We start from the raw sequence: 19,721 nt of genomic DNA, 5'->3' as shown, positions 1-19,721 counted from the left end.
GCCAAGCCTGTGTCTGTGTCATTTTTGTGACTAAATCCCTCCTGCAAAATAGTGGCAGTCTGGAGGTGACCTAGAAACATGGCCCTGGGTAAGCCTTCTTATTAGGTTTATTTTAAGACCTATTTAGCATTACATGAGTTAAGGTGAAGATGGCCTGACTGTTCCCATTGCCTTCTCTGTGTTGGACAAGAGAAGAGGGTCTACAGCAGAAAGCCAGCTGTATTTGTGTAGGCTTCCTGGTATGGAACTTTTCCTCCAATGATGGGAGGGTGGCAGGGCCAGCAAGGGGGAGGCAAAAGGAAGAGCTGGGGTCAACTAGCATGTCCACACTCTCCCCTCACTGCATGAGCCCCTTAATGCCTGAATATGCATTCAGCAGTTTTCTCAAAAGCCCCGTATGTAGGGGATTTTTTCTCCCAGTGTTGTCAGCTGTGAGAAACCCTTAGGGCCTCTGGAGCTACCATAAACTGTGATTGGCAAACTCAGTAAATTCTCTTTTTTTCTAGCATCAGAAAATGCAATGGTGTGCTGTCATGAGCCCTCTAAATGAACGTCCGCCTTTACTTTTTACTCCTGAGAGGCAGTGAGGAATGAGGCCAGGCACACTCTCACTCTCGCCATCCTTAGCCATTAGCTACTGGCAATGCAAAGCCAGCAAGTGAAAAATGTTCACAAGAACTTCACAGCTGCAGCTCTTGGAAAGCTTCCAGAGACAGAAGTATACTGGCATAATGCCAAATACAGAGCTGTTATTTGCAGCAGGATCTCTGTAATAAATAATTCTCCGTCTTTTATATACTTGCAGGCATGCAAACACACACTCTGGGGCGGCAATCCTGATAGACAACAACCCATTAGAAGTGTGGGGTCTGTAAGAGCACGAATTATCACCTGGGTAGGGTTGTTTTTTAAGAGAGAGAGGATACAAGTCTGTACTGAAAATACATGCCCTTCTACAGTCTAGAGTTAGCCCCTATCAATCTATATGAAGGATGTGCTTTCCTACCCAAAGCATGGCTGCCCACCTTGTTCTCTTTTTGCTGTGGGTGAAGAGTGGTTCTCTGTTACTGTCCAGAGAACGTCTGTGCACTATGGAATATTGATTTGTTCCACAAATGAAACAGATTCTCAGGGTTTTCTCTCATGCATTCCTTCTCCACTCACTACTATCATGTCCCCCATTTCCTTGAAGTGCGAAGCTTCATGGGAGAAGCAGCTTTCAAATTCAGTAACATTCAAAAGTGAAGCCAAATGGCACACCAGAAATTTTGTCCAGGTGAGTATCGTTATTCCTCTCTTGCAAAAGGACGATAACAAAGGGAGTCCCATATGCAAAGTTACAGTTCAATTCATGCAAGAAACTGAGCCATCTTGCCTCAAAGCTCATTGCCTCCTAAGCACAGCCCTTCATACTCCAGTCACCAAGTGCTTAATCTGCCGCTTTCCCCCTTTGCATTATGGTCCTGCTCACTTTACCAGTGCTCCTGGGTGCACAGTTGAATCAGAAGGCATTTCCTATGTGTTTGCATGTCTGTGTATACATCAACACATGGTGAATGCAATTTGGACAGTTGTTGCTGCTAGTCTGTCTGCCTACTGGATTACAGTGTGCTCCACTTATATTCTTCCTGCTTTGTTCAATAAGCCTGAGAAGGGATGAGGAGAAAGGACACTTTCTAAAGGAAACACAGAGTTCCCAGTCCCATGTCTGCCTCATATGACTCGTGCAAGGTTGAGGTGCATATCTGCATATAAAAAGTAGTGGTGGGCTTGATCCTTCCCAACAACTACTCTCGCCTGCCTCCTAAGACCACTGAAAGGAGAGAGATTTGGCGACTGGGTAGGTGTGGTGGGTAGAGGGAGCAGATGAAGGAGTAAACATCTCCTCTTCCTTTTTATTCTCTTTTGTAAATGCCCAGCGCTCACATTATTATTAACTGCTAACAAATGTTTGGGAAAACTCGGATGTGCTGTGCTAACTTGTAGTTCTTTCCGTCCTCAGTCCATTGCTCTTTAGGGTTAGAGTCAGAAATAATTATTTGCAGAAAAGTACAGTGGTGCCTCGCAAGATGAAATTAATCTGTTCCGCGAGTCTCTTCGTCTTGCGGTTTTTTCATCTTGCGAAGCATGGCTATTAGCGGCTTAGCAGCTATTAATGGCTTAGCGGCTTTAAGAAAAAGGAAACAAACTCGCAAGACGTTTTGTCTTGCGAAGCAAGCCCATAGGGAAATTCGTCTTGCGGAACGACTCAAAAAACGGAAAACTCTTTCATCTTGCACGTTTTTCGTCTTGCGAGGCATTCGTCTTGCGAGGTACCACTGTATGTGGTGAAATAGTTAAAGCCTATGTAGGAAGCAGTAAATGTACTGTAGGGAAAGCATACAAAGAAGGAACCTCAAAATGATTGTTCAAAATGGGCAAAGCAAGTTGATTGGCTGGACTAGTCTCAATGAAAAAGATTTAGGCCTGCATAAAGTGGCACATTATATAAGTGACTTGCGCTGTGTATACATCTTTCATTTGTAGACAGCCATGGCTCATCCTTGTATCTTTCTATTTTGTTTATTTGGGGATGCACTTGCTTCTTAGGGAGAACCTAACACAAGCGAGTTAAGGATAGGGATGGGAGATATTCAATTCAGTTCACATTTAAAGGCAAACCTACCTAATTTTGCAGTGCAGTTCTCCAGCCAAGTAATGTGTACAAAAAGGTATGTATTAGAGAAAAAGTGTGTCCATAAATACATATAATAGTGAAAATATCACAAAATGCATTATATTCTGGGAAACTGCTTTGCAAAAATGTAGGCAAAATTGCGTACAAGAATGTATATGTATTAGAAATTTGCATTAAAATGTTGATAAATTTTCATTGGAACTTTGGGGGGGGGGGATCTCAAACAGATGTGGAAATGTGGAGACCCAAACTCAAGATTTGAAAAATAAGAAACTGAAATTGACACATTCACCCATCTCTAGTCAGAGTTACTTTCATTTAGGAGGCAGGAGTATTATTCTCAAAGACATAAAAAAGTCATGCTTCTTTGACTACAGTGTTGTATCATTCATAATGCCTGTATCCCAGAAACCTAAACTGCATTAGCTTGTAATGGAAGCCAGTGTGGTATGAATACAATCAGACATCATTATCCAGTATTGTGGCTTCACAGGGAGCTATGTACTTTACAGCCAGAGGGCTTCATCTTCCATCTAGACTCTTATGCAGCCCTTGACCTTAAAAAGGTTGCCCACCACTGCTCTAGAGAGACCTGCTACTACTGGAAGTCCTACTAGGATTAATAGAGGCATTAGTTATATCATCTTTGAATCCTAAGTTTCCCACTGTGGGATCTCATTACATACATGAAGGAGTCATATTTATTTAGCTGTGCTTAAAAAGAGACCAAAGAAACCAGAGTTAAATAAAGCTGTGACCAAATGTAGATAAAATGATGGATAAGAAAAAAACCTATTGCTAGAACTGCACAGGTGAAACTACAGTCCCCCATACCTGTTTTCCAAAGCTGTATATAAATCTATAACCATCCTGATTACCAAAGTTTCCATTTTTGTCGAACAGTACTTGTTTATAAACAGAAGCTTTTTTTTCTTACGAGAGCTGTAAAGCTCTGTAAAGCTTCTGCAGAGGCCATATTGAAAATCAGAATAAAGGACAGTTCTGGAACTTCACAAAAATAGATGAGCTTGAAGGAAAGAAGGCCTTCTTTTGCCACAGTCTTTCTAAACCTAAAGGGGTTCAAGCAAGTATCATGGTTAATTAAGCTACCTTCCCTACAGCAACCTCCTCCAACCTGATACCCTCCAAAGTTTTTAGACTACAACTCCCAACAGCCCCAGCCAGCATGGAGGGCACCGGGTTGGGGAATTAAAGGAGTTTAATTAAACAACTGAATTCTTAGAATAGCAGCGCAATTGCTACACAAATCCAGAAGAGAAGCAGTCACAGTATTCATAGTGTTCTTCTTGTTTCAGATGGTGATGGGTGGCATCAGTCAATAACAGGAATGAGTGAATGCCACAGATTTTTATATGGTCATTAAATTCCCCAGACTGCCCACTATTCCTCCATAGATCAGCCCCACATTATTTAATAGTCTTCTAATATTCTTGAGAGGCACTATAATAGCAGTGTGGGAAACCCAAATACCACCTTTATTGAGCACAGTGCCATCTAATTTATCTGTAAGCCACCTGGGGGGAAAGGCAGGAAATAAATAATGATTACAATCTGTATCCACTTATGTTCCAAATTGAGCCCAAGTCATACAGAACAGCGTATGAGTATCTTCAATATGAAGATCTGTTTTTAAGGTATTTTAGGTTTTTACACATATCCTTTTCCACACTTACTTCCTCCTCCTCACATTCCCACGTTTAAATGCATTTGTACAAATAGATTTCAAGTGCACACAAGTACTGATGTCTCACACAGCCTTGCTCATGGACAGGACAAATATCTTTACAGGAATCCCCCACCACTCCTATCTCAAACATGTATGCAGACAGTATTGAAAGTGTTCTCTTAGGCACAACAGCAACATGACTGGGTAACAGCCTCACCTACGTTGCACACAAAGTCATGATTATAGCAGTTCTGAGAGGAAGAAAACTGACAGTAACTTTTTCATCCTTCCAAACGACAAATCTTTTCATCATAATCCCAGAGAATATTGCAAAGACCTCAGCCAGTCGGATAACAACACTGAATTCCTGGAAAACTTTATCGCCCTCATGGAAAAGGTGACGCCTGACTCCAAGCAATGTAAGTACCCCCGGGGCATGCAGTGGAGACTCAGCCCTCTCTCAAGAAACACTCAGCACTGTTTGGGTGAGAGAACCAAGGAAAAACCCAGAAGCAAAAGTGTGCTTCTGCTTTAAAAGATATGCATTTAAATGTTGTTGTTTTTTAAAAAATGGAGCAAAGTTTATGTTTTCCAAAAAAATAAAAGAGTGGGGGGACATTTGGCCCTCCAGATGTTGCTGAACCACAACTCCCATCAGCCCTAGCAAGAATGGCCAATGTCCAGGGAACATGGGAGCAGTAATTCAGCAACACCTGGAGGGGCAAAGTTTTCCCACACCTGATTTAGATAGTGTGCACCCTATGAAGAAAGAATTGGGGTGGGTTACTATTCTCTGGGGAAGGTTGTAGTATCGGTTATCTGGTGTCATGAAAGGAGGATGCAAATGATGAATGAAACCCCTAAGTTCACAATGAAATACTGGGCATATCCACTTGGAAGCAAACTCCATTGAATTCTATGGGGCTTATTCCCAGGAAAGGGTGTCTCGGATTGCAAGCACAGTCACTGAGTAATGCAGTATGTCAAGCATAAATGTGACCATCAGCAGGTACTCTAGTTGTGATCTGGTTTGGACCAGGTCATATTCCATATAAGGCTGTTGCTCTCTGATTCTAATGTTAGTAGTACACATTTCACAAAAGTACCTCATGTATAAAACCGGTCTGTTCCTGAGACAAATCCCCAACCAAGGCAGACAAATCCATTTCCAGGGATAGCATAAAAACAGTGAGATTGCATTGCAAGAAAACAGCCTGCTATTAAACATCAGTTAAATTTTCTAGTGATAACGCAATTCAGCACTGAAAATAAGGTAAGAAGCCTATGGACTATCACTCCCCTCTGTGTATGAATTATTATTTTTTTAAGTCTTTCACCTAAAGTATCCTTAGTTTGGTGACAACAAGCTCTAGAAGTCCCCTTCCAATCCTGCCTATAACTGAAATGCCACTTTTAAGCTTTTGTTTCATTGCTGCACTCAGCGTGACTGAGAAATTGAAGCAGTCTCAAAGTCCATGCCCACATGGCAGAGAACTATGTGGCTTAGCTGGCAGACATCTGTGGCAATCGCATGAAACAAAAGAGGGCCAGGAAAGGCTCAGAGTCTTTTCCCATAGGGCAATGCACGGAGGAAACAACTGGGAAGGAAATGTGCCCCGCATAGTAGCAGCGCTAAGAGATGCTCTAGGATGGGGTGGAGGATGGGAAAACTGTTGCCCACAAATGTTGTTGGACTTCTCCCACCAGCCTCAGCAATGCTCAAGGATTATGGGAGCTGTAATCTGAAGGACCCGCAGGTTCTCCGTCATACATGACCTAGACTCTCTCTGCCAGTGGTGCCCACCTCTATTAAGTCAAGTAAAAGGGGACATAGACCTACCATGTGGTGGCAGCAGTAATGTGGAGAATTATGCCAGAGGCTGCCTGTCCTACCAGGACAACTTAGGTAAGAGAGTTCTAACTTGAGAGACATCAGCAGAGCTGGAGAAGCCAAGGTGCAACAGGTTACCAGCAGAGTTGGTAGGTCTTCCAGGATTGAGAGGAGAATCATTGACAACATTGCAAAACTAGCATAACACTAGAAAGTACTGGGATGCACTAACAGAGCTGGTCATGTACTCTAAGGTTTATTACTTTTGTGAACATATATAACTTAATATACATAGCCAACTAATCAAGTTATAAGGATCACACAGCAACCTCAGAAGCTTATCAACTAAAGGCAACCTCTGCAGGGCATTCTAACCAGTGAGCACTGAAAGGGTCCACTGCACACCTTGCAGTATCCTTGCTTTCCGATGCAGTTTAAGTTGCTGCTGAAACAAGTGAAAAGGTGGCTATGCAAGGAGAGAGGGAAAAGGCAAGCAAGAGTAGAAGGCAAAGAGGATTCTTCACCATCATACTTTAAAATGGAGTGGAGCCCTCCTCAGGGGATATTCAATAAGCAAGACTCTGGATTGGAAACATTTCTCTCTTTCTCTTTCAAGGTGATAACTTCCTCCTTCACAACCTCATCTTGGACACAGGAATCACCCAACAGCTGGTGGAAAGAGTGTGGAAGGACCAAGACCTTAACACGTAAATACAATTTCATTTCAATGCTCTTTCAGACACTGGGAGCATTTTGGTGCCCCAACAAGAGTATTTTCCAGCCAGGAAGAAAGCAGATATATAGCAGTGTTCACCCTGAAACTCTCTTCTGAGAGGCTAGCAGGCCTATACAATTGGTCAGTTCTGGAGAAGGGATAAAAGGAAACCCAACTAATATATAACTCTATACGATACAGACCTAGTAATCTTAGATTTTTGAAAATAGGATTAGCTTTAAGAACAAGCTTAACGTGGATTTAAGTCTTCCTATGTTAAAAGGGCTAGGTGAGGTTTTAAGCGGAAGGTTTTAAGGCTCAGCTGAAAGTTTCAGCTTTCCATTCAGTTTAAAACCAGTGAAAACTAGTTTAGTTTATCAAAGCTAGAGGGTAAATTTAAAACCAGTTAAAGTTGAAGACAAGTTAAAATTTTATTCAAGCTAAACTGCAAGTCACAACTTAAACTACATGGTAACTTGACCATTTAGAAGTTCTTTCAGTTCAGTATAAAATCTGATAAAAGTTTTTCATTTTCAAAAGTTTGTCCACTCCCATTCCCAGGGGGCTATACTAACCTAAATGCGCACACCCCCTTTTATTATTTATTAATTTTCTATACCGCCCTTCATCTGGAGATCTCAGGGAGGTTCACAACATAAACATACAATATGATTGGTGCTTTTTTCTGGGGGTACTCAAGGGTATGGACACTTTTTTTTTTCAAATGTTAAAATATAACAACTTCATGGTGAGTACCGGCACCATATTTTCTTGTAAAAATGCACTGAAGATAATACAAAATGAAAACAAAGGGCGGAAAACACAAACCATACCTACCACAGTTATACTGATCAACACATAGACTAAAGGTGCAGGGCAAAGACAAATTGATGAGAAGCAGAACTTTGGTATATTGCTTGAAGTTGTAACTTTCTATCTCTGCCTTTCTATAGGTATAGCCTCTTAGCTGTGTTTGTTGCCACAGATGGTGGTATCACACGTGTCTTCCCTAACAAGTAAGTGACAAGTGTTGCATTATCTGTAGCTGAAGAGAATGTGTTTAGCATTTAGTGGCCCCAATCTTCCGTAATCTAGAGTTAGTAATGATTAAGGATACAGTCCTAACCACATCTACATAGAAGCCCTGTTGAGTGCAGTGGAGCTTACTCCCAGGTAACTACAGTTAAATTGCAGCCCAAGTCCCAGTGAAACTAATGCAACAATTTAATTACTTCCTTAAGGGTGCAAATGTTCATGTATTGTCATATCTATATGAAACATGTTTTACGCATTTTTATCCATGTCAAGCTACATTGAAAAAAACATATTTTATAAGTATTTTATGTACATTTTATTGCATTTGTTGTCCTCTTAAGCATTTCTAACATCTGAATTGATTTGATTTTGATTTGATTGATTATACAGTATTTCTATGTCATTTTAATTCAACTGAATCCCAAAGCAGCCTTCAAACAATAATAGAACATCACAAATACAGTATAAATCATACCAAATAATTAACAAATTTCCAGTGAAACAGTTATAATCTATAAAACACTGTTAACAAATCAAGAAACTAAAAAATAAGCTAAACATCACAATTAAAGCAAAAGTCATAGGATTAACAAATCAATGCAGCACTTATAATCCATAAAACACTATTAACATTAACAAAATAGCAACCAAAAGATGAACTAAGCGCTGTGAAGTTCATGCACGCAGACACTCCACACCCTCTGTTCATCTTATTAAAATACACAAACGCATAATTCCCATGGCAGCAACTCCCTTCTGAAGGTTCCTTGGGCTGAAGGTGGAGCCACACAGGTGAAACCAGCCCCCCCCCCCCATGGCGAACAGAGTCTCTCTCCCCTCATGGTTCTTCCTCTGGAAACAGCTCCCTTATGAAGGCTCCTTGGGCTGGAGGGTGGGACAAGGCAGATGGGAAAAGCCATAACTGTTGGCATTGCTAGGTTTCCAAAAATTACTGTTGAGGTAGACAGAATACTAATGGTACCACATTACTTTTGGGCGTCCAGAAAATCCATTCCTTGATATGTTCTTTTAAGGTGTTGAATGGCCTTCTTTTTAGCACAAGGAGCAAAAGGTAATGTCAAAGTGTACCCACTAACAACTCTGCAGCCTGTGTCACTGAAGGACACTTCTGGTTAGTAAGACCCTCACAACACTTTTCCTGACGACAAAATAGATTTGTATTCCCAACTACCTCCTTCAGGGGGAAATTATTAGTGGTAATTTACTGGGTTCAGGTGCCCTTGATGCTCAAAGGAATATAGGCTACCAATTATTAAGTTTTAATCATCGCTGTGATTCTGTGACCCTTGTGGTTTTAGAGGTTTCTGAAAGCGTGCAATTATCTTTAAAGGCTGACAGTAGACAATGAATTGTGCCCGTGTAGATTGTGATTCACTAAACCAAATGCAGCTTGAAAGGGGCCTGGTAGACTTCCTGATCCTCTGTTTGCCTGGGGCTGCAAAAAGGGTGGGTTTGCCAAGCACTTGTCTCTGTGCAAAATGAAAACTGTACCACAGCCACAGTAAATAGCTGGTAGTCTTAATAAAAGAACATTTATGGCTCAAAACCATCCTATATTTCAGAGGTGAAATATATTATTTGTTTACATATGGTGATCCATCTCTACAATTCTGTTTATATGTATGTATAATGAACATTTGGAGTTTGTGAAAGTATAAATGTTCATAGTACATATTATTGATGGTTTTTTTTTAAAAAGCCAGTATTTTATTTGCGGCTATATGGAAAATAAAATCTCTGCCAAAAGCTTGTGACATTCTGTGGGGCTGGTTGATTTCATTAAAGAGCTGCTGAAGACTGGGAAGAAGACCGGGAGCCCTTCAACGCCAGTTTCTATCGGAGAAGCCTGGATAACAAAGGCCACATCTTTAAGACCCCTTACAGGGATTGTAAGTATGCCCTACACAGTGCTCCAAGTGGGTGGGACTGGTTTGCCCTGCCCTCAGCTTCGATAGCCTTTATAAGCATGGAACTACAGGAATTGGCACCAGACATCTGGATACAAGGTGCGAGGCAATAAATTCTGCTTAAAGGCTTACTACAAGGACAGTGATAGTAATATGTAGTATTTACATAGTCTTGATCAAGCCATGGTTCCTGAAGCTCTGTAATAAATGGCAGGCAAAGAACCCCATCATGCCTCCAGGTCCGTAATTTATAGCTTCTGAGCTTAGGTTTTTTGCACCATAAGGGACCTGCCACTTTGCATTCACAAACTCCACTGAGGACAAGGGGTAATGTAATAAAGCGGTTCACTGCTTGCTGCATATGCTGTGGCTACCCTTTCATATTATATGCAGTGGGTAATTGCTTAAGCAGAAAAGTGTTCTCGTCATAGATTACTAATTAGAATGTTAATAAAATAAAAAAGTAAGGCACAGCCTTTCATTTTGTCACCACAAGGAAGCAGGGAGAGGGCACTGGCAGGAAGTCAGCCCTGCATGGAACCATAAAGCATTGCCACCCAAGCCAGAGAGAGCTTTGCAACAGTTATGCTGCCTGTGCCATCCACAGACTGGCAGGTCCTTTTTCTTCTTCTTCCCCCTATAGTCAACTACCGAGGGCTGGAACTGGAAAACAACACAGTTGGGATCCTTGTCAGCACAGCAGTTGAGCTCAACTTTGGGGAGAGGCACCTGAAACCAGCAGGTAAGAATGATGGGGCGTTTGCCTGTATCTTTGTCTCTGGAATGTCTCTCCTGTCTTCAGGTCTTCTGGTCTACATCAGTTGCAGCTGTGAAGCCTTCCGCAGCCTCTCAAGCAGTCTACATAAATACCAGCTCATTGTCTTCAGTTAGGCTACAAAAACGCTTGGATTTCTCTGGACTATTGGGTTGACAAACCCCTCTACTGGGCTGAAGGCTCATGTGGCCTTTGCGTAATCCTTCATACTGTCACAATTGTTGTGTACACGTTAGCAGCTACCGTATTTTTCGCTCTATATGACGCACCTAGTTTTTGGAGGAGGAAAACAAGAAAAAAAAAATCTGAATCTCAGAAGCCAGAACAGCAAGAGGGATCGCTGCTCAGTGAAAGCAGCAATCCCTCTTGCTGTTCTGGCTTCTGTGATAGCTGCGCAGCCTGCACTCGCTCCCTAAGATGCACACACATTTCCCCTTACTTTTTAGGAGGGGGAAAAAGTGAGTCTTATAGAGCAAAAAATACGGTAAGTCGTTTTTGTTTCTCAGTTCTGAATGAAGCTGGTTTTAGGAAAAATGCATCGAAATGTAGTACTTAATAAGAAACAACAGAACAGCTGAGTTAGATGCACACCATTCATTTAAAGCACATTACTTCCGCCAAATAATCCTGGGAACTGTAGCTCTGTGGGAGGTAAACTACAGTTCCTATGGTTCTTTGGGGGGAAGCCATGAACTTTAAATGTGTGGTGTCTATGCAGCCTAGGTGTTTAGACAAAAAAAAGGAGACAACATTTTTCTAACCTAAATATCTCTTTTGTTTTCCCTTTCCAGTGGTAGGAGTGAAACTTGACCTGGAGGCATGGGCGGAAAAATTTAAAGTCCTTGCAAGTAACCGAACAGAAAGGGATCAGCTGGGGACACGAAGAGTAGGTGGTGAAAAATATCCTTCTGGAAAAGGATCTGGGATTTTGCATTTTGTAGATAACATGGTTGGAGCTGAGGAGCACGTGCAAGTCCACTTTGCATCCCCAGTGCTGTTCTAACACTGCAGCAGAGCAGTCACCCTCGCCACTGACATGCCAGGTTCCCTCTGGCAACAGTGAATGAACCCCAAGAGGCAGTGCTTTTTTTATTTTAAAATGTTTAGGGGTACTCTCATTTTGACACAAGAAAATCACCATTTTATAGTTCAAATCAGGAAAAAATAAATACAGTAAATGGACAAAAGTACAAAGATTCACAAAATGTTTAGGAGTATGCATACCCCTGCATCCCCCCAGAAAAAGGACTGCCCAGAGCTTATATATCTACCGTATTTTTCGCCCTATAGGACGCACTTTTTCCCCTCCAAAAATGAAGGGGAAATGTGTGTGCGTCCTATGGGGCGAATGCAGGCTTTTGCTGAAGCCTGGAGAGTGAGAGGCGTCGGTGCGCACCGACACCTCTCGCTCTCCAGGCTCCAGGAAGCTATCCGCAAGCCTTGCGTGCCCGGGAGAACTCCCCCCAGGCGCGCAAGGCTTGCGGGCGGCAGCCGGCAGCGCGGAGCACGAGGCGCCCTTTGGAGGACGCCCCGTGCTTCGCGCAGGTGTCCGCAGCCTGCCGCCCGGCGGGCGGGGCGCCCTGAAGCAGAGTGCCCCACGCGCCAGACAGACATCCGCAGCATGGGGAGCCCTGCAGGAGTTCCCCGCAGGGCTCCCCACCCTGCGGATAGCAGCCTGCCGTCTGGCGGGTGGGGCGCCCTGAAGCAGAGCGCACCGCGCACCGGACAGACATCCGCAGCGTGGGGAGCCCTGCAGGAGTTCCCCGCAGGGCTCCCCACCCTGCGGATAGCAGCCTGCCACCCGGCGCGCATTGCGCCCTGAAGCAGGGCGCCCCGCGCGCCGGACAGACATCGACCAGCCCCACAAGCTCAGGGGACAGCGGGGAGGCGCAGCGCCGCCATCCCACTGTTCCCCGACCTGGTTTTGGGGGGGAAATAAAGGGGGGAAATTTCCTTTATTTCCCCCCCCCCCCCAAAAAAGTAGGTGCGTCCTATGGGACGGAGCGTCCTATGGGACGAAAAATACGGTATATCCCAATCTGTATCTATATCTATATATCTATCTTACTGTTCTTGAAAGAGGTGGTTTATCATCCTACTTCATAACACTTCTTTGCCCCTCCAGTTCATTTTGAGGGTCCTGAATGCTTAAAACATTAAGATTCTAAACATAGAGATACTTTAATATATCTGGGGATGATATTCCATAAAGAAGGGCCCACCAATAAAACAAAGACATTTCTGGTAACTACCAGCCTAGTTTCTAAAAGGTGAGGCTCCCAAACCTGGGGTCTCAGAGGAAGTTAAAGAACAGCAAGATTTGTATGAGAAACGGCGGTCTGTCAGATCTACTAACCTAAAGTCATCTAGAGCTTTGTAGGACAAAGACAAGACAGCACACTGAATTGTGCCTTAAAACAAGTGAAGACCACCAAGCAGTGAATCCCATTGCCAGTCCATGTTAGTGTTTTTTCTGCTGCTGTTGCTGCTGCTTCTTGCTGGCACGTTTCACTTCTATTCCTTAGAACGATTTTCAAACCACTTTTAAGACGACTTTTTTACTAGTTACATTTTCTCCCAGTATGGATCTCCATGTGAACAATCCATGTGCTGTTATTACTGTTCTCAGCAGGAGTGGCTTCAATCCTGCAAAACTGGTCTGGCACCCTTCTTCCCCGCCCTCCTCCCCTGCCGTATCTTTAACCTTGGGTGGACAGAAGCAGATCTGTGAGAATTGATTATTACACTCCATTTTACTCCAACTGGACAGTCATCGTAATTCCCCACATACAGCACACTGCAGCAATCTAAACATTACCAGAGTATATATAAATGTTGCCAAAGCTGTCTCTGTTCTCATTTCCTCACAATTCCCTTCTGATTGTAGAACCTGTTCCTCTTGTGATTAGGAAGGGTGTGGATGTAGGATTTAAGTAAGTCAGTTTTGAGGTGTGTTTCAAACTCTCTTGGTGTCATTGCCTTTCTTCTTTCATTTCCAGTGTGACCCCTCCACAGGCTGCGAGATGGACTGTGAGGCTAATTACAAGGTAAACAAAATGGAAAATAAATGGAAAATAACCGGGCCTTTTTGCTGATTGTTACATAGCGACTCTAACTGCTTATTGTAGTGTATACTTAGCTGCTTCCTAAACCAGAAAACTGTCAGAAATCCTGATGTGGGGTGAAGCAGTCGCCTTGGGCGGCATAAGCCAAAGAGTCATGGGCACCACCTCCAGTGGATAAATCATGCCATCAATGGCATCAGTTTGACAAGATCTTGCCTCGGGCGGCAAAACAAGGGGTGCTGCCCTGTGCGTGTGTGTGTGCATACACATAAACATACCAAGCTTTGTTTCCACCACCTTTATTCTCTTTCTCTTAGACTACCCTGATCCTTAAAACACATGTGAGCACCATAAATGTTTATAGAATGACAAGGAATGCTCAGTTACAGTTGCCTTTGCTCATTATGGAGACAATCAGGCATGTAGACTAATGTCTAAACCAGAATTTAGAAGCCACTGCAAAACACAAAGTATTGTTCAATCTTTCAGGACCTCCTTTGTGTTCTCATCGATGATGGGGGTTTTCTGGTACTTTCCAACCAGGAGGATTACTGGTTCCAGGTAAGCTGTGCTTTTTCTATAAGCAGGGGTAGAGAACCTCCAGTCCACAGGCCAAATTAGGCCCAACAAGGGTAACAATTTAGCTCATCGTTTCCCCCAAATCACACCTACTTGTCACACACCCAATGTCATATGCAACGCAAGGTGTGGGGCAGATAGAAATGCATATATGAACAATGTAGAGCTTGGCAAGCAAGGCTTGTTGCCAGCCCCAGCCCCTAGGTAAAGGAATGCTTGCTATCAAGCCCACTGAGATCAGCTGCACTACAGAATTCCTTGCTGGGGGTACCATAGGGCAGCCAATCCCTGGGATTTGCTATAAGCACTGATCAGCTCATAATCCTTTGTATCACTAGTTTGAATGCAAGTGGCTCAAACCACACCCACAAAGGGGAGTCATTACTTTGGGTCATCTAACATCATTATGATATCAGACAATTGACACATGAAGGACCCCAGTTGCCAACATGCATGTTCAGAAGCTTCCTACATGTTTAGCAGAGTTTTTACATTGCTCCCATTTCTATTAGGCAGGTAGCATTACTGCTAATGCTCACAAGTATTTTTGCAGCACCCAACCAATGTCATAGGCATTATCAAAATGCTAGCCACTACTTTAAACCAGATTTCAATGGCTATGTTCTACCTCCATTTTTAAAAAGGAAGAAAGAAAGAAAGAAAGAAAGAAAGAAAGAAAGAAAGAAAGAAAGAAAGAAAACCAAATAGAAGTAGGCACTGTCCTTTCCAAAGAAAGCATAAATTTCCATTTTTCCCATTGTCAAGCATACACACATAGAGATACAGGGTGGAAAAGACAGTGGAGAGATTAATGATTAAGAGGAAGGACAGAAATCCAAACGGCTGAGATGCATTCCATCAAGCTCTGCCCACTGGTTTGGACAGCAATACTAACAAATATAGTGACGGGGCGGGGGGAATGCATGGAAGCTGAAGTACCAAACTTGCACCCAGAAAAATCTGATTGTTACCCATCTGCAATAAAAGGTCCCTGTCTGGAAGCACCCATGGTTGGAAAATGCATAATCGGCTTGATACAGCTTAAACGAATTATTTCATCCCTTTTTTTCCCTTTTCCAGGTAGGGAAGTTCTTCAGTGAGGTCGACGCTCACTTGATGTCTGCTCTCTACAACAACTCGTTCTTCACACGGAAAGAATCCTACGACTTCCAGTCAGTCTGCGCTCCAGAACCTCCGAGCAATACGGGAGGTGCTCCGCGTGGGGTCTACGTGGTGAGTGGGGGCTCCCATGCCGTGAAGAATTACCTGGAGGTTTCAGCATTGTGCATACAAGTGGGGATTTGCTTGACAGGTGGAATTATGTAAACACAGTAACCACAGTATACTTAAGGCAAAGAGAAGAATTGTCACCTGTATCAATGCAATGTTTAGGAAGGATGAGGATTGTTGAATTTTTAAATTAGGTGAACATTACTGTTTGTGATACATTGTGATAAATTGTAGCATACATTGTAATTGGTGGTGGCTTGAATATTCTCCACACATGGTGGGTGAACTGGAGAGTGAGTAGCTTTTGCATATTAGAGCCATCACATCAAGTGATCTTTCAAGCAACTTCCCACACTCAAAGGTAAGAATTGGCCTTGGTCTGTCAGTGATGCAGAGCATGGATAATCCAAACAATGACTACCTGCTATCTAGCAACACTTTGCCATTCTTTTCCCCATATATTTAGTACAGTTGCATCAGAGTGCAAATGGAGTTGTTTTAAATTGGTAATTCATCACCATTTCTTCTCATAAAGTCATTTCATTTTCTTCTATTCATGGGCCACAAGAGAGGTCTGGTAGTTTACTAAGCACAATGAGTCACTGAGATGTTTCCAAGCTCCTGATCTTTGTCTAGTAGTACTAGTAAAATCAGTGCTAGGTATCTCAGAAATTGTATTATGAGAGAAGTGATGCCAGGCAAGGCCATCTAATCACAAATTTTGCATGCCTGGGTGTGCTTGCAGTGCTCATGAGTAGGGTTGCTCCGGCTCTTTGTGAACCTTGTCTTCTCAGCATCATGAACCAATGGGTCCCTTTGTAGAATTATTTGTGTATTCTCTATCAGTGGCAAAGCACCATTAGATGCAGATAAATGTGGTCAAAAGGTTGGGTTTTTCAAAACATTACAGAATCCTGCCTCTGGGCTTCGTGTTTGATCCTTAGCATGTGAAAAGCTGCTACAGCACATTGAGCTTGAGCTAACAGTGGTATTTTTCTGTTAACAACCACATTTCCCTTATCCCTTTATGTCCAGCCAACAATGGCAGATTTCCTGAACCTGGCCTGGTGGACTTCAGCAGCTGCATGGTAAGCCTTTCTTTTGCCCTTTACTGGATAAGCTCTTAGAGCAGGACAGGAATGTCACACATTGGGCCACTCTGCACTGCATATAATACCGAGAGAACACACATCAAGAAGTACCTGGTAGAATAGTTCTAGGGTTGTCAACATTTCAACAAGTTCTGCAAAGATCTAAGGCAAAGTCCATTCAAATGGTTGTAGAATGTAGAATGGTTGCAGAACTATTAAAAATGTCTGTACTTTCCCACTGTACTTGATTTATTTTCCCCCATGACAGAAATTGATGCCATCTTAGCCTGAGCTGGATTATTGAACATAATTTTCATTATTTGACTTTTTACCTACCGGATAAAGGAGCCATTTTCAAGAGCTAGGGCCCATTATTTTGATTATATGGTGTAGATTTTCACCATGATGTTTTGTTTTTCTTCATGTTTACTCCAGGAGTGAAATGCTTGTGTTTCCCTCCCAAATTCATACCACCCTACCATGCTAGGGTAACATGGTTTCATCAGCTGTGTATGCATGGGTTTCATGAGATGCAACTCAGCTGACCTACACTTGTAGCTTTATTTGACATAGATAGTCAACTGTGTGCATGTAAGGGTGTCATTGCTTGGAATTAACCATGGAAGGAAAGCTGTGTCTGCTTCTATACAGTACATAATGTAAATATCAATTAGTAGCTGTTAATGAAAAAGAAGCACCCTAAACAAAATTGGAACTAGATTTATGTCCAGCCCTGCCTCCACCCAGTTGCACCCCTCTTGTAAACTGACAAACATGACACCAAACTTCAGAGCTTGCATTCATCACATTAGAAAGGGAAGTCTTTTAAAATTGGAATTATAAGCCTTGTTTTTTAATTAAAAGACTGAAAACCATTAAAAAGGTGAACAAAAATGAGAAAGTTTGCTAAGTGATCCACCAAGACTCCCAACAATTTTTAAGTGGCCCACAAAAAAGTCTGAGAACTACTGATCTTGAGGTTCCTTGCTTCTTTTTACCCTTTTGGCCTGGAAAAGTGAGATTTCATATCTTTTTGGTCCCATAAGCCAAGAAACTTATTTGGGTTGGTGACCTGCATTTGTTTTCTTCACCTAATAGCTCTGCTGTTTTCTTCTATAAGGTCTCTGTTTCAGCAGTTCTTGTATGGACTAACCTACAATAGCTGGTTTCAAACAGGTAAGCTCCCTACTGCATGCATCTGGAAGCTAGTTTTCCTCACATTTAAGTTTTTGTGTGATTAGGGGGTTTTTTTGGCAACAGGTGTGTAAGTGTAAACATTACATGAATGCAAAAACTTGGGTCATGTGATATGGCTTAATTTCTAAATAAGAGGTATGGAGTTTATCTTATCTGAAAACCATACTTGGGTCCTGTTACATGGGAGCTTTTTCCCTGTCCATAGATGTGCAGAGAATAATTGATTTATTTGTTTGTTTTTAGAAAGGAGGAGACAATGGCATTCTGCCCACTTGTAATGGCACACTTTTCTAAATAAGTGCTGTGCAATTCCTATTGTGATGAAAACAGCAAGGTCAAAAACTGTAGCCCTATCAAGTCAAAATGTCACCAGCCACCACTGTGCAGGTGCCATACCTATAATTTACACACAGGTTAAAAAAACCTTCCCCAGGTGCTGCTATTCCCATGGAAATTGGTGGGAACTGCATTTAGGATTTTTTTTTTTTATCCCCTGACATGTCTGCAAGCCCTATAATTAACATAATGTGTGGTTAAAGCCCTTAGACACAACATTAAAGGAGAACAGCTAATTTAGATGATTCAGGAAAGATAAATGTTTGCCACTTCCATTATTTCCAACTATATGTATTGTGTGTCCAAACAGAGGATGTTGCAGCTGACAGCATGGAATCCAAGGAGACCAGCTGCATCATGAAGCAGACCCAATACTATTTTAGCACAGTTGACTACACCTACAACACCATCATTGACTGTGGAAATTGCTCCAGGTCAGTGGGAGATGTCCCTGCTATAAAGATTCATAGTAGCTGATCAAAACTGTTGGTCCCTAGAAGGTGGTAATCCCTTCTGGCTCAGGTCTCTTTTAAAGTAGGGTTAAAATTATCACCAGAATTAGTAGTATAGAAACTAGTGAAGGGCAGTGAGTGGTATTTGGCTAAGATACAAGAGATCCTGGTGGAGTTATGCAAATAGATTGCTTTCCAGGAACAACAAATTCCTTCCAGTAGCACCTTAAAGACCAACTAAGTCAGTTCTTGGTATGAGCTTTCGTGTGCATGCACACGTCTTCAGATACCCATGCACACGAAAAGCTCATACCAAGAACTGACTTAGTTGGTTTTTAAGGTGCTACTGGAAGGAATTTGTTTTGTTTTGACTATGGCAGACCAACACGGCTACCTATCTGTTTCCAGGAACAGGCAATATTGGTCTGAATTGGGGGGTGGGTGTGTCTACACTACAGATTGATATCATTTTTATACAGTTTTAACTATCATGGCGCAAAAAAAAAATAAAAAAAAAATCCTAGGAGTTGAAATTTGGCGAAGGTGGACAGATTCCTAGCTGCCCTGCTCAAAGAATTCCAGTTATCTGGTTGTCCTAGGCAGACAGAATGAATACTAAGCCAATTAGAATATTAAACCAAACCAAACATTGTGTCAAATGCCTTATTTTAAAAGCAAAAGTAGATGCCACAGGAGGTTTGGGGGCAATCAGGAGCAGGACCATGACAGGCCAATGTGAGGAGTTTTTACCCTCATATACACACTAACCACCATTCTGATGAAAATCACTCCATTCCAAAACTGTTGTTTACATTGTGAGGGAAGCTCCGGCTGACAGCAACTGGAAATAGGAGCTGGGGTTGGGGGGCGTTCATCAGGACTGCAGTGGGAAGAAAAAGTTAAATCCTTTCCCTACAGTCTTGGTCTCTCCCCTGCCCTGTGGTGATTAATTGTTTAAATAAAATAAGCAGTCACATTAGGTGTGAGAACACATTTAAAATAAGCTGTATTTTGGACCTAAATGCATATGATGGATAATGCCTAGATAAGTAAAGAAGCAAGCATAATCATGACCAAAAGTAAATTGTGTATTGCTATATTATTAGTCATGTTTCCCTTCCAA

The 19,721-nt window shown here is 42.4% G+C and overlaps 2 protein-coding genes across 17 annotated transcripts in view; one reads left to right on the top strand and one right to left on the bottom strand.

Moving 5' to 3' along the window:
- Positions 1-19,721, bottom strand: part of LOC309335457 (uncharacterized protein) — a gene marked incomplete at its 5' end in the record, with an annotated part of 88,716 nt that overhangs the window by 48,584 nt on the left and 20,411 nt on the right. Inside the window, one exon of one of the 13 annotated variants that reach the window (XR_014153516.1) lies at positions 11,134-11,166. The exons of the other annotated variants lie outside the window; for them this stretch is intronic. Of the gene's footprint in view, positions 1-11,133; positions 11,167-19,721 lie in introns of those variants that run through there. 13 annotated transcript variants of the gene reach the window in all.
- CACNA2D2 (calcium voltage-gated channel auxiliary subunit alpha2delta 2) overlaps positions 1-19,721 on the top strand; it is a 541,532-nt gene that overhangs the window by 516,469 nt on the left and 5,342 nt on the right. For all 4 annotated transcript variants that reach the window (XM_081850471.1, XM_081850470.1, XM_081850469.1 and 1 more), the window contains 12 exons: positions 4,686-4,783; positions 6,812-6,902; positions 7,864-7,926; positions 9,752-9,855; positions 10,517-10,615; positions 11,440-11,534; positions 13,648-13,695; positions 14,203-14,274; positions 15,373-15,525; positions 16,558-16,610; positions 17,734-17,789; positions 18,457-18,580. In XM_081850471.1, the coding sequence (XP_081706597.1) occupies positions 4,686-4,783; positions 6,812-6,902; positions 7,864-7,926; positions 9,752-9,855; positions 10,517-10,615; positions 11,440-11,534; positions 13,648-13,695; positions 14,203-14,274; positions 15,373-15,525; positions 16,558-16,610; positions 17,734-17,789; positions 18,457-18,580 (1,056 nt within the window). The remainder of the gene's footprint in view (positions 1-4,685; positions 4,784-6,811; positions 6,903-7,863; positions 7,927-9,751; positions 9,856-10,516; positions 10,616-11,439; positions 11,535-13,647; positions 13,696-14,202; positions 14,275-15,372; positions 15,526-16,557; positions 16,611-17,733; positions 17,790-18,456; positions 18,581-19,721) is intronic.

Source organism: Podarcis erhardii (genome assembly GCF_964252035.2).
Source record: "Podarcis erhardii genome assembly, chromosome: 2".
Taxonomy (NCBI): domain Eukaryota; kingdom Metazoa; phylum Chordata; class Lepidosauria; order Squamata; family Lacertidae; genus Podarcis; species Podarcis erhardii.
Note: the sequence above shows the minus strand (reverse complement) of the source record. Positions and strands in the feature narration are given on the sequence as shown.